A 14,230-nucleotide genomic window follows, 5' to 3' on the forward strand; every position below is an offset into this window, starting at 1 on the left:
TTAAACCAAATAAAATAATTTTTAATATTTCTCTTGTACTTGGAGCATTTCACAAGGATCCACTTGCACATCAGCATAATTCCATATGTAGCCAGAGGAACCTGGAGGTTAAAAGAAATATAGACTGCTTCACTAAACTCCCCATTTCAGTTTATTCTAAAAATGGGATTTCAAATAAAGGTTTGAAAGGTTTATTAATTATAAATTCCATCCCTTGGGTAGGGTGCTACATTAACTTTTGCTATCTTAAGGTCAGTATTAAAAAGGCAAGCTGGAGAAATTGAGCAACATTGTCTGGAAGGACATTCAGCATAGTTTTTGGGGAAAATACAATATTCTGGAGCTTCTTTACTGGACCAATGAATGTTAGATATATCTAATTATTTAGCTAATCTTAAATATAAATCACTGCTTGGGAGATAATTTATATTAGAATACCTGTAACCATTTAAAAACAGATTTCAATAACAATTATGTCTCCGTCTATACATCTATCATCCATCCATCCATCCATCCCTTGGTTTTAGATTTTTCTGATATTAAATATATTTCTGTGGCCCAATTTAACTGTATTTGTTATGTTAATAATTACCAGAAACACAAAACATATAAAACTCCCCCTCCACCGCATACTTGCATTTTCCCTGATCTTTCTCTTCTTTCCTCCCTCCCTCTTTGGTGGTTTTGGCTTTTTCCTGCTTTCCCCCCCCCCCTCACCAACACTTTTGCTTTCCACATCTGTGTTTCAAGGAATCCAGAACAAAATAGCCCTGTTTCAGTCTATATTCAGACCAACATTTCAGTTGGATCATGAATTATTCTCTGGATGCAACAATTTTTGCATAAAGTGGTTTGAACACCCCTTCTAAACAGTTTATTAATAGCTCCTCCTGCAAGTCAATGGAATCCATGATATTCACCTACAGACAAACAGGCATAGAGAGGCATAAACCTGGTTAGAGGCACTTCTGCTTAGTATTTACTTACTTTTAACAGAATTGGTTGGTTTACTTCAGTGCAAATGAGAATTTTGCTTAGGATTACTACTTTAATTTGTTGTTAGATTGAGATAACAATTTAACATTGAATAGAAGTTACAGCAATTGAGTATATATTACAGTATTGTTTTCTAGACATTATTTTATCATAATTATTGACATGAATATCTTCAAATAAAAATATTTTTTGAAATACAATGATTGGGCATCCAGAATAAATATATGGCATTTAAAGAGATATTTTGCATATTAGGGATCACATACCAAAATCACATAATGTTTCTGATCTTTTAGGATAATTATATTTTGTAACTATGTACAATCAGTCAAATGGTAGAATTTATTGATATAAGGCATTTTTACATAATTCAGGATGAATAGATGTAACTAGTTCTCATCTTATGATAATTTGAGAATTCATATACAATATTGTTCTATTAAAATGTTTAAAAACTAAAAACTTCTTAATTTTTTTTTTAGAAACCAGGAGTCTGTCAGTTCTAGTCACACCTTAGCATGAAAACTGACTTTGAGCCACTCATTCCCTCTTAGTCCAACAATAGTGGGCTAACAGTGTTGTTATTGTAGAGAAAATTGGAAGGAGCATTATGTATGTTCACTGCCTTGAGTTATTTGTAAACTAAAGGTGAGATAAAAATCTAATAAACAGGCAGAAAGCTGTGCAGCTTGTTCTCCCACATTTGGGAAAAGAGAAGATTTCTTAATTTCTTTTAATAGTACACAAATGAAAATATGTACAGTGGAAAGAATTAACATTAAAAGCACTTTTCCTTCTGCAAAGGAAGAAAATGAGAGCTAGCAGAAGAAAGGGATGATTCTCAAGAGGCGCCTTTTTGGTGGCACAGGGAATAATTCATTTTTAAACATAGTTAAAATTAGTTTTGAAGGGGCATTTGACATAATACGGGGAGTCTTAACCTATGCCCAGAATTAAGGTCGCATGTTGTGCTGGTCATTAAGTAGATCACCAGCAACAAATTTCTTAAATTGTGATTGTATAACTATGAGGCATTGCAAATGACTTTAATTGCTGAGTGCCCAAAATGCAGTCATGTCATTCAGGAGGATGGGCAGCATCAGAACTTTAAAGCTGGGTCATGAGCAGTCCTGGAAAAGTCCATGGTAACAGTCACTAAGTTACTGTTCGTTAAGTCAAGTGCTACTGTATATGGTTATGTCTTTAAAAATCAGTATCTTTTGTTTAGTTTCATGATAAAATTATCTGTTGTTACAGATGGTTCTGACTCCAGAGATAAACCAAAGCTCTATCGTTTGCAACTAAGTGTGACAGAAGTTGGTACAGAAAAATTTGATGACAACTCCATTCAGGTGAGCAATACTATTTTGAGACAAATAATTCCATAAAAGTTGGGTTCAAGTTTCAGAGTATTAAAGAATTATGTCTGTAAGCCACATTTAGCATATTTGGACAAAAATGTAACTGGTTGCAAAATACAGTGGGGAGGCAAATATCTTTGTGACATGTGTAATGCAAAATTTCTAAGTGAGGCAAGGGAATACAATGTGAACTCTTCTGTAATATTGCAATGCACAAAAGTCTATTGGAACATTTAAAGAAGATGTATTATTTTGAGTGATGCTGGAGAAAGGCTAAATTCTTAAATTAATAACACAAACTTGAGCAGTATTTTAAAATGGTTCTTTGAAGCCATTGTCAAATCCTTCTCATAACCATACACTATACTAATTTGAGAATATAGTTTTAGTAATAGTAGGTACCTGAAGAAAAAAACTAATATTAATAGTTATAAACAACTGTGTATTCAGTAAGTGGGAAATGAGACAGTCTTGGAGACTGTTCAAAGCTAATACAGGTGTGTATTCTGTCATTTTGAAATGAGCCATAAGGATCTTGGCTTTATATTTTAACTATTCTTGTATGAGAAGTTTTGATCACTATTTGTAAAAAGCCCACCAAATAATAGCCTGCAAAAAATGTGGATTTGCAAATTAGCATTTATGTCTCTTGATCCAGGCTTGTATTCTGATCTGACGGCACTTGTGATTTATTTTAAGTTGTATTCAGAAGTATTGGATTCCTAATGTGGCAAATGAATACTAAGAGGATAAAGGTCCTCAAAAGCCTAAAGAACTGTCTTGTATTACTTAATCATGGCTTAGATTAAATTTGAATAAATGCAAAATATAATTTTGTTTTTGTTTCATCAATGACTTCTAAAATACTTTTGTATCATTTTGTTCAGTGTTCATAGATTTTGTCAGTTGTGGGTTCTGTCTTCATTAAAACATTTTGCTATAATTACTTCTAAAAATAATTCATAGTCACAGAAATAATGAAGGATACATTTAGGCAGGAATTATTGAGTGAGAAAAGTATCAGTTCAACATATCTTAGCATAAATGAATAAAAGTATAAAAATTGGTTGGAAACATACTATGGAACAGATCTCGTTTCAACTTTTCAATCATCACTTCTTAGTAACGTGGTTTTCAGTTTGCTTCAAGATAAAAAATAACTGATTTTTTTAAAAAGTGAATTTTACTGCTACATTTTTGGTAGTTAACAGGTATAAATTATGGTATATTGAAATAGGCTACATATTAATAAAATGTAACTTTCTATACAATAAGAGCATTCTTATTGGAAAGGAATTGATCACTAGTTAATTGATCCCACTACACTGTAAAACTGTTCCGCGTACATAATATTTGATTGATGAGCGGTTATGTGCCATCAATTTGCAACAATTTCTTTAATAAGAGAAAATGGATGTCTCTTTGAATGAGTTATGTAGATGATTGTATATTTATTAGTTTTTTAAAAAAAATCCTGATTTTTTTTGCCTTTGCTTTGATTATTTGTATCTTCAGTTATTTGGTCCAGGAATTCAGTCACATCACTGTGATCTTACTAACATGGATGGAGTTGTTACAGTTACTCCCAGAAGCATTGATGCTGAAACTTACGTAGAAGGTCAGCGGATCTCTGAGACCACTATGCTGCAAAGTGGTATGAAAGTTCAGTTTGGGACCTGTCATGTATTTAAATTTGTGGACCCCATTCAAGATCACATTCCTAAAGGACGTCTAGATGCAGGTCACATGGTCAAAAGTTCACGTCTCAAATCTGGGTAAATCCACAGTTTTTAAGAAGTAATCCCAAATTTAGAAAATTATTTAAGATGGTGAAGGTGTATCAATGTTTAATGTCATGTGCCAACTAATAATGATAATCTGCTCTTCAGTAATTGTCCTCCATTGTGTGAACTCTGATGCAGTTCACACTTCTTCATAATTAGAATAAATATTAGGATTTTGATAATACTGTACATTAGCGAAATCAATATATGCATTTATATTTTACCCTTCTTATGGACTATTCAGACACCTAATGACAACTAAAAGCAATATAAGGTGATGCCATTAAATGTTACAAAGAAGAGTTATAGAAGAGGGCAACTGTAGTAATTAAAATGGAATTTATTTGATAGTGGAACTAATATCATAAAGAGGGTCTTAAATAACTGATGGCAAAAAAGTCATCTGAGTGGTAGGAAGTCACCTACCTTACAAGGTAAGGAATTGTACAATATAAGCATACTCCCAAAAAGCTGTTTTCAAAAACAAAAGACCGACCCTATTTATCAACTTTTGAGACTGGCACTTTGCCAATGTTTAGCATCTCTGAAGTTCATCCTTGTCTAAGAAGGATACTTTTTTGCTGTAAAGTTCAGTTATTCAATTAGAATTATACTTCTTCTGTTTAGATTCCAGTGTTCAATCCTGTACCTATACCTAAAATTCACTTTATATCAGTGGAAGAAAAGAATCACCTATTGACAATTGCTAATTAAGTATTTAGATAGTTCTCTAAAAATAACGCCATAGCATTTCTGTCTTGAAGTAAATAAATAAATTAATAATAATCATTGTTAGCAAATTCACTGGAAGTATGACTATCACTTTCTCTTCAATCCATCTGAAAAAAAAATCTGAAATAGTTGTGGAGGAATAGTATTTAACAGTATTTTACATTATCTGAAATCAAATTTCAGAATGAGTGATGCCATGATACACTATTTAAAACACTTTGTGTAGCATTTCTGCACTGTATCTAAGATTGACAGAATAACTGATAAAATGTTCAGGCTTGGAAAAAATAAAAGTTGCCTATATTTAGCTAGGTAGGAAAGTAGGTAGATAGGACTTAACACATTTCATTTTGAATCATATTGAGCATGTAGAAGTTTCCACTTCAAGTGTGAATCTGTTTTGAGCTAGGGTCAGCTCTGTTTGATCCAAAGATACTTTGAAAATGCCCAGGATATTTCACAAACTTGAAATATGAAATTATATGTTGAAAATAGTTTGAACCGAAATGTGCACACCCTTTCTTAACACTTTCAGATATTTTATACTTTTATGTGAATCAAATACACAGTGAATTTGCTAACAATGATAAAATACTGAACAATTGTGTAAGCATTGTTTGTATTATATATGCTTGTGTTTACTGAATATTCCTAATCATCTAGTTCTTGAATGTATATTGCCTTCTCAGAGGTGTACAAGAAACTACTTTTGATTTGGAAGGAGACATCCAAAGTGTAACAGGATTATCTACAAGCAAGGTAACAGTTTATTAGTCTGAATACCATGACTACTATCAGACTTAACAGTTGATACTTTAAATATTTAAGAACACAGGACCATCTCAGTATAACCATTCACTTTTCTGTTTAGTGCTTTGAATGATTTGATGATTTATTTTCACATTGATTTGTCTAACATTTTCATAGAATTTATGCAAAATAATTGGAAGGAGGTTTGTAGCAGCTGTATTATTGGAATACCATATGGGAATGGACAGGCCACCTTCAGTGGGAACATTTACTTATTTGGTTTTAGAAAGACAGTGATACATTTTCAGAAAGCATGTTCATTATTACTAGATTTAATAAGATAAATCTTTTAAGAAACTTGTGAGGATTCACATATTTTATATAAAGTAAATTTAATTCCACTAAAACTTTTGGATATGTTTCGTATGGAGCAGAGCATCAATAGATTGGACTGTGACAGAATATCAACTTCTAGCACAGCTGAACGAAGCGTGGTGAAACCAATGATCAGAATAGAACAGCAAGATTATCACAAACAGGATGGCAGGTACCAAAAATACTTTTTTAAATTTTGTGACTAAAATTTACACAGTGTTATTTTTAAATTAAAAAACAACAACAGACAAGTTTGAGAAGAAAGTTGAAAATATTTTTATGGATAAAACTAAATACTTTGAAAGGTCTTTCCAAATAATATGTTGTATAATCTTTTATTAAGAGCTCATACTAGTAGTTTATTTTAAAATCTTATAGCCATTGCAAATCATGGTGTGTCACAGGTTCTGTAGAGTACAATTTTTTTGTACTTGTTATAATTGGTTCATACTTATCTAGCATCCTCCCTATAGACTTTCTTTCTGAACAATTCCTAATCCTTCTTGCATTTAAGATCATATGGTGAAAGGGAGCGAACGGCTTGTGTTCAGTTCTCAGTGGTAGCACCAATGTCTTGGGGTGGTCAAGGTTTTACTTCTTTGGATCCCAAATGTGCTTTTTCATGAGGCAACTGGACTTTCTTGTTTTTCTTTGAAGACATTTCACTTCTCATCCAAGAAGCTTCTTTAGCCCTGACTGGATGTTGAGGAATGGCAGACAACTGGTCATTTGCATCCCTGACTGGATGTTGAGGAATGGCAGACAGCTGGTTATTTGCATTCTTCTAGATTCAGCAATCCATCTGCATTTAAAAGACAAAAGCCACTCTTTCAAAGACAGCAATGTCCACATTCTAGACAGAGAGGACTGCTGGTTTGAAATGGGTCAAAGAGGCCATCTATGTCAAAACTGAAAAGCCTTCTCTCAACAGAGGGGGAGGGATACGACATCACCTATCTCCAGTCCAGAACAGAGTCCTTTCAGCAGTTCCAAGAAGGCTCCACACCCATTTGCACTACTCAGGTGACCCTGATAACACAGATAAACTTCCAGGTGGCCTCAATGACTCTCCAAAAGAATGCAAATGACTAGCTGTCTGCAAGGAGTATAAATCCTTCCATTCCCCACCATCCAGTCAGAGCTGAAGAAGCTAAAGGTCTTCAAAGAAAAACAAGAAAGTCCAGTTGCCTCGTGAAAAAGCACCTTTGGGATAACTATGACCTGGATGACTGAGAATCTCCATAGACACTTCTTTGGATCACAACTAATTTGAAATAGCAAAGGTTGCTTTTCAAAAGGCAACTGAACTTTCTTGTTTTTTTTCCTTGAAAATTTTTCACTTCTCATCCAAGAAGCTTCTTCAGTTGCTATGGCTTACCGGACTGAAGAAGCTTGGATGAGAAGTGAAACGTTTTCAGGAAAAAAACCCAAGAAAATCTAGTTATCTTTTCAAAAGCGCTTTTGGGACAACCATGACCTGCATGATTGAAAATTAGATAACTAATTTGAAACATTCGAAGTTCATTTGTTTTGTTACATGCTTGAAGCAACCCTTCTTTTCTGGGCAGCCTCCTTTTAAGCAAGAGGTCCTCAACCTTTTGGGCACCAGGGACTGGTACCATGGAGAAAGATTTTTCCGTGGACCAGAGGGATGTGGTTGTGCATACTGCTTGCATGTATCCCGCAGATGGAGCTTCGTTTGTTTGTGTGGCCCAGTTGCTGGCATGCTACGGCCTAGTGCCGGTCCATAGACCAGGGGTTGTTTTAAGCCATGCTAAATCTAGTATGTGAGAAATAAATTAAAGCTGGCAAATGCTATTCAGCATTTAATATTTCTGTAAGTACTGTAATCTTCACCTGTAGATTATATTTCTGAAATCAGTCAAAACAATAACATGTTAAAAAAAAGCAAAGGTATCTGGTGCAAAAGATAGATGCAGTGTAACTCTCAGAGTAATAAATTTGTAGGAAACCATGATCACATTAGTTAAGATGAGATTCAGATCATGTACATTCTGCAAATTCCTAATTAAGTTGCTGTACATACATTTTTAAATTTCTCAGTATTTTGATCACAGTCAGAATCTCTTTCAACTGTCTACTGAGGAATATTATTGTGAGGTTAAAATTAAGGGAGAAATCCATGTAAGATTCCTTCTATTTCTGGAGAAAAGATAACATAAAGCTAACGAATTTAAAAATAGACATCATAATCCTATAATAACAATATTTACTATTTTCAGTGACTCATAACTTATTACTCAGCCAAATTAAAACTGCTGACCTAACCCCCAAACCTTCATATTTTGAGATTCTTTCTCTTGTTTTCTACCCGTACTACCTGAACCTTTACTTCTGGGTACTGTGGCATACTGAACAATCTGTCAGATGACACTACTGGATGAGCTATCTGATCAACAACTCGCCTTTATGTAACACTTTTATAATACAGTTTATAAATTAACCGCTCCTTCATTTTTGTTTTGCCCTGGTTATGAGTTTAAGTAACATGATCTAATTACAGTAGACGACTGACTGTCTTGAACAGTACATTGTGTGCTGCAAATGCATTAATAATGCAGACTTTCAATTCAAGTAGGCTTGCTGTCTTTTCAGCAAGTGGAACCTCGGTGATTCTAATAATAAGATCAGGAAAGTAAACAAGATATATTTCCCGCGCCCCAGTGTTTTTGTGTTTCATAGGTGTACAAAAGATGTATACAACCATGAAACAAAAATCTTTGGAAAAATCTCTATCTCTTGAAAGTGAAATTAATTTGTTCTCTTTGAACTGGATTTCTGAAGATCTGCTTTCTGCCTCTAGAATTCAGGATGCACATGGTCCAGAGTTGATACTACCTGCAGGCGTTGAATTCAGAGAAAACTGTAAGTATGTATTTTTATTTTTATTAAAAAATAAGGCTAACGACAACTTATTACAAACTGTTTTATTTTGATAATACGATATACTGAGAGTTGACTGCCTATACAGTAGTAATGATATAAAAATAATCGGTGTTTAAATTCATGTCTGTAAGTAAACTTCTGGTTTCATATGATCTAGGATATAAAATCCAGTTTAAAAGCACTGGTTTTGTCCTGAATTTTGTCAAAGCCCGGTTATTCGGATCTGCTTTAGTTTACAAGAATGAACTTTCTAGTTTAAGATAGATCTACTATGTTAAATATTTTAGAAAGCAGTTGCCCAAGAAAGATGAAATTGATTAATCTGCAGTCATTTTGCCAATCTTGCTAGCAGTGATCATGGGCATCAAATACTTAAGGCAAAATGCATGGTTTTGACTATCTCATTAAAAAAAGAATAATTCCAAATCCATGTATAAATTTACTCAGGAATGTTACTAAATTACTTGTCATGTTTTAGGTTAACAGTGAGGAAAATTCATTTAAATTATTGTGGACAACGTTGTCCACGGTGTCGCGATGGGTGGGACACGACTTTGCAACTAACTAACAACAACAACAACAATACAGATTTATTAAACTCCTTTTTGCATTTTGCTTTACTTGCCTGTTATTGCCCATTACTATTTAATTTTCAGTAATTTAATCTTGTAAAAATATTTTGGTATTAATGTTTGAAACATGAAAGTGATCTCAATAATTTAATTTGGGTATTTCCTGTAGTGGTGTCTTACTATTGCTTCTTAGATATAACTCTTAAGAGTTAGCTTATCCCTTTTTTGTTTTTGTTCTTCAGCTGAGGATTCTTTTTTGTCTGCCATCATCAATTACACCAATAGTTCAACAGTTCATTTTAAGCTATCACCTACTTATGTTCTGTACATGACATGTCGGTATGTATTATCAAGCCAGTACAGACCTGACATCAGTCCCGCTGAACGAACTCACAAAGTCATTGCGATAGTCAACAAGATGGTGAAAATGATGGAAGGAGTTATACAAGTGAGTTTCAGTCTAAGAACCTACTAATCAGGACTGCCCCTGACCTGCGTTCATTCCGCCGGGACCTGAAGACTTGGCTCTTTGAGCTCTCTGGCCCAGGCTGAGAATTTTAACTGGGGTTTTATTTTCAGGGATAATTTAATCTTTTTAATTGTCTTTTAACTTTTGTATTTTGTATTGGTGTGATTTTTAAAATGCCCTGTAAACCGCCCTGAGTCCTTCGGGAAAGGGCGGTATATAAATCTAATAAAATTAAATTTAATTAAATTAATTCTTTTACACCCACAAAAAGACCTCACTTTTGCAGGATTGTTTTTACCAAGTTGTGTTTATATTAGAGATCATAAGCACAGTTTGTTTTGGATATCCTAATGCCATTTGTAATTGTGTATGAAATAACTCTTTAGTTGTGACCAAACTGCAGTTAGACATTTGTAATTAATCTACAAAAAATATTGAAAATGTTTTTAAGAACAGTGATACTTCTTGATATGGAATGGTGAACAAAGATATAATGATCTGTTATAGTGTTAATATTCGTATGTTTTATTGGTAGATCTCTAAAATCTATTTCAAACTGTTCAAATTTTGTTTGAATTATCAATATTGGTTCAGTCTTATGGAATATGATGGCAATCATGTTACAATCCTATCATATTTTATACTCTATCTTTTTAATGGAAGTGGCTGTGAATAAACTCTGTTCACAGATGTTTCTGCTGATGGCTGTGGGTGGGCAATTCCTCCTAAAAAATGTGGGCTGGTGGGTCATCCCTCCAGAAAAACTGCTGTAGAAAGTTGCTGAAAAGATGTGGGTGGCTGCGGTGGGAAGGAGGTGAATTGTGAACTGTGTCCTTTTCTTCAGCAAGATGTCAGTCATAGGAAGATTTATGGAATGAAAACTCTGGACCAAACTATTGTCCATATATGCAAGGACAATTATTATTGACAATAATAATAATTAAATATGGCAAGCTTTTAAATATAAATAAGTAGTGCCATAACTTGAGCACCACTCAATTTTTTTATATTCTGTGTCCAAATAATTCCATTTATATGAACAGCATATTATTTCCTAGTTATGCAGCCAATTTATTAGTGTTTCAATTTTCATTTTCTTTTAAATTGTCCTGTTTCTGTCTTCACATGTCTCCTGTTACTTCAATGATGCTGTAAATTTGAAGTATGATTCTGCAAGGACTAATGTGCACAACTGTTCAATAGAAGCCAGTAGAACACTTCTCACAATGGGCTATCAACTTATTTAGCAAGCTTAGCTGCACTGCCTCTTACACTTTGAGGCAGACACTTGTTTAAAGGCATTTTGTGTATGTGTTTGTGTGACGGAGCTTTGAGTCAGTTTTCAACTTCTGGTGATTGTCTGAACTAATTCCTGCTAGTCTTTTATACATAGATTTATAATATAGGTAACATTTTTGCATAATAACAATAATCTATAATGATTATTTTGATAATCGAGTACATCTCTATTTTCTCCTCAAAATTCAGATTACATGAATACCACAGGATAACTAGTTTGTTAGGTCAGGGACTATGGCACTAAAACCCTTTTATTAAAAGCCTGTAATGGTCAAGAATGAAAAAAAATCATGAATATCACAAATACCCTATTAAACAAAAATTTATTAAATGAAAGAACTTTACTGTGAAGCAGAACTGCTTGTAAAAAAAAGGTTACAAATGGGGCCTATTCATTTTGGCAATTAATTGGTAGCATTTTTATCAACCAGAACACTAATATTTTATTTTGTTATTGGCTTGGTATATAATTTTGTTTCTAAAAATTTTTTTTATCTACAATGATGCATCGTGGGGACCCATTCCACTGTGAATACAACAATCCTGTCCCTTTCCTCTCATTTGTTGCTGAGCAAAAATATTGTTCCTTTTTTGCTTTCCCTTCTCTTCTCTTTCCTTGCCTAGGAGGTTGTCTAAGTTCTTACCCAGGAGACACTCTTGTAGGGTGGACCAACCTGCCCCCCCCCTTAGTCACCTCTTCTCCTTTCGTGCACAATTTCAGTTTCATTCTTTTTTCCCCCCCAGTGATTTGTTTTGCTTGATAGGAGATTCTTTCAAACAGCAACAATGTGTGTGTAGCCTTGGCTGAGCCTGTCAGCTATGGCCAAGGTGAGCTGCTAAGCCACTGCTCCTTTTCTTCCTGCAGCACTTCCCCTGGCTTACACTGTGAATGTTTGTGTGGTTCTTAAGTCTCTGACCTTGCTGTGAAGTGTTGTTTCAGCGGTTTGGAAGTAGTATTTGGAGGCATAGAAAATGACTTTCAGTGAGGAAAAAAATAAGTGAGACGTTAGAAAAAATAATACAAGAGTGACTTATGAACTCCTGGATTCAAAGGCTAGTGAAACAAAAAGTGTGAATTTTTGAACAAATTCATTATTTTGTTTTGCAGTAGTTTTCATTTCTCTTAATAATACTGTTATTAGCTGTTATGGCTAGTGTGATGAAGAACTGCCAAGGTAGAAGACTTTACTGGCTTCCATGGACAGATTTAGATATTATTCCATGCAGGATTATACCATTGGTATTAATGCATATATATAGATTGGCTGGAGGAAAAACTTGGGCTTCCTCTAAAATGTTTCTCGTATATATCTGTCTTTTAATTTTTTAGTTATATCATGTTCCCCCAGTGAAATGTTTTAATGTGACTGAGCATAAGTCTTGTGCTTTCATATTTTAGTGTTTCATTTCTAAAATTGTCATGATTGTTCACAAGTTTCTTCTGTTTGATTTCCTTCGTTTTTCTCCAGGAGGTAGACCAGGTTGATCAGGTAGGATATATTGCTGGGAACTGATCCTAGCTATGTTGGCTTAGCTCAGTTTCTCATGCTGCTTCCATGTAAAATACAATATTTCTACAGCTGGATTGAACATAACACTCATTCAGCAACTGGAACATGCAGTACTAAAATCCTTTTTTGACTGCGCAGCCTATCAGCATTTCATAATTTCTGCTTAACGCACTTCAGTACAGAGATGCAATGACAAAAGTTCTTTTCCTTCCTTTTTTTGTTTATTTTGTCTGTGGTTCTGTTCTTTGGATTTCATCTGAGGTTGCCTGGCCTAGCATTTGTGGTCGGGAAAGTGTGAGATAGACCAGTACTTGATACTGCTGGTGTCACAGCCAGTGACTAGGCAGTATCTGGGTGACAGTGTGTATTAATGAATGTGTGCTCACACAGATACAGATTACCAGATAATGCATACATTTAAGCTTTCAACATTTCATGACAACATGCTAAGTCCATTTCATTAATAGCATTTGGAAAATTTAATACTTTATCATTCAACTTGCAATTTAAAGCAGTTGTAACACGCACTATTTATTATTTACAGTTTCATTTAAGTTCTTTGCAATTATCTGGTATCTGAGACCTGTTTGGTTATTAGTTGGTACTGGTCTATCTACAGAGCCTTTGACAGAATGAAAGCTGAAGTACAGATGGATTTATGTTGATGTTTACACCCCTTTTTCAATATTTGCAGAAACAGAAGAATATTGCTGGGGCACTTGCTTTTTGGATGGCTAATGCATCTGAGTTGCTAAACTTTATTAAGCAGGACCGAGACTTAAGCCGAATCACATTAGATGCTCAAGATGTTTTGGCACACCTAGTTCAGATGGCATTTAAGTAAGGAAAACTAATTTATGCTTGGGGATCAGTTTTACTTTTTCTTAAAGAGGAGTTGTTTATTCTGATTGAATTCTAAATCTGTATGGAAACAAAGTAATGTATGTTTCTAAAAGTGTAAATGTCCTGATGTGTATTCTTTCTATTTTTTAAAATAATATTGTTACATATACTGGCATAGTTACTATATTTATTCTGAAAAGCTATAAATGGTATGGTTACAAAACAAACATTCAGTTTGGAGCTGTAAGGAGTATTCAGGAGTATTGGATTAGCTATTGTATTTTAAAATTAAATTAGCTCCCCCCACCCCCAGACAACCTGAAATTTAAAGTACCTTCCTATCCCCAAAAAAGAAAAATCAGGAAAAAAAGTTAAATATATGAAATTCCTGTCCACCTTTCCTAACTTGTTAAGTAGGGAAATCAATCAGTGATCCCCCCCACCAAAATAGTTAATATCAGTGCCATTAAATAATTAATTTGAGATACTAGTTAATTTTTTATCAGTTTATGATGGCCAAATTTCCATACTTTACTCAATTTTAGTGCTGGAATACTTCTGTATCTTGGAAATAATATAGTAGATATTTCATAACTTGTGAATATATGTATGTGTTTGTGCGTGTGTGTAT

At 34.0% G+C, this 14,230-nt stretch overlaps 1 protein-coding gene across 8 annotated transcripts in view; it reads left to right on the forward strand.

Annotated features, from left to right (window-relative positions):
* AFDN (afadin, adherens junction formation factor) overlaps positions 1-14,230 on the forward strand; it is a 94,959-nt gene that overhangs the window by 44,858 nt on the left and 35,871 nt on the right. For 6 of the 8 annotated variants that reach the window (XM_083366277.1, XM_083366283.1, XM_083366284.1 and 3 more), the window contains exons 9-16: positions 2,254-2,348; positions 3,873-4,132; positions 5,563-5,632; positions 6,058-6,170; positions 8,823-8,884; positions 9,720-9,925; positions 12,715-12,735; positions 13,451-13,596. In XM_083366277.1, the coding sequence (XP_083222403.1) occupies positions 2,254-2,348; positions 3,873-4,132; positions 5,563-5,632; positions 6,058-6,170; positions 8,823-8,884; positions 9,720-9,925; positions 12,715-12,735; positions 13,451-13,596 (973 nt within the window). The remainder of the gene's footprint in view (positions 1-2,253; positions 2,349-3,872; positions 4,133-5,562; positions 5,633-6,057; positions 6,171-8,822; positions 8,885-9,719; positions 9,926-12,714; positions 12,736-13,450; positions 13,597-14,230) is intronic. The other 2 variants (XM_083366281.1, XM_083366282.1) reach the window with 1 other exon arrangement.

Source organism: Vipera ursinii (assembly GCF_947247035.1).
Source record: "Vipera ursinii genome assembly, chromosome: 1".
NCBI classification, from domain to species: domain Eukaryota; kingdom Metazoa; phylum Chordata; class Lepidosauria; order Squamata; family Viperidae; genus Vipera; species Vipera ursinii.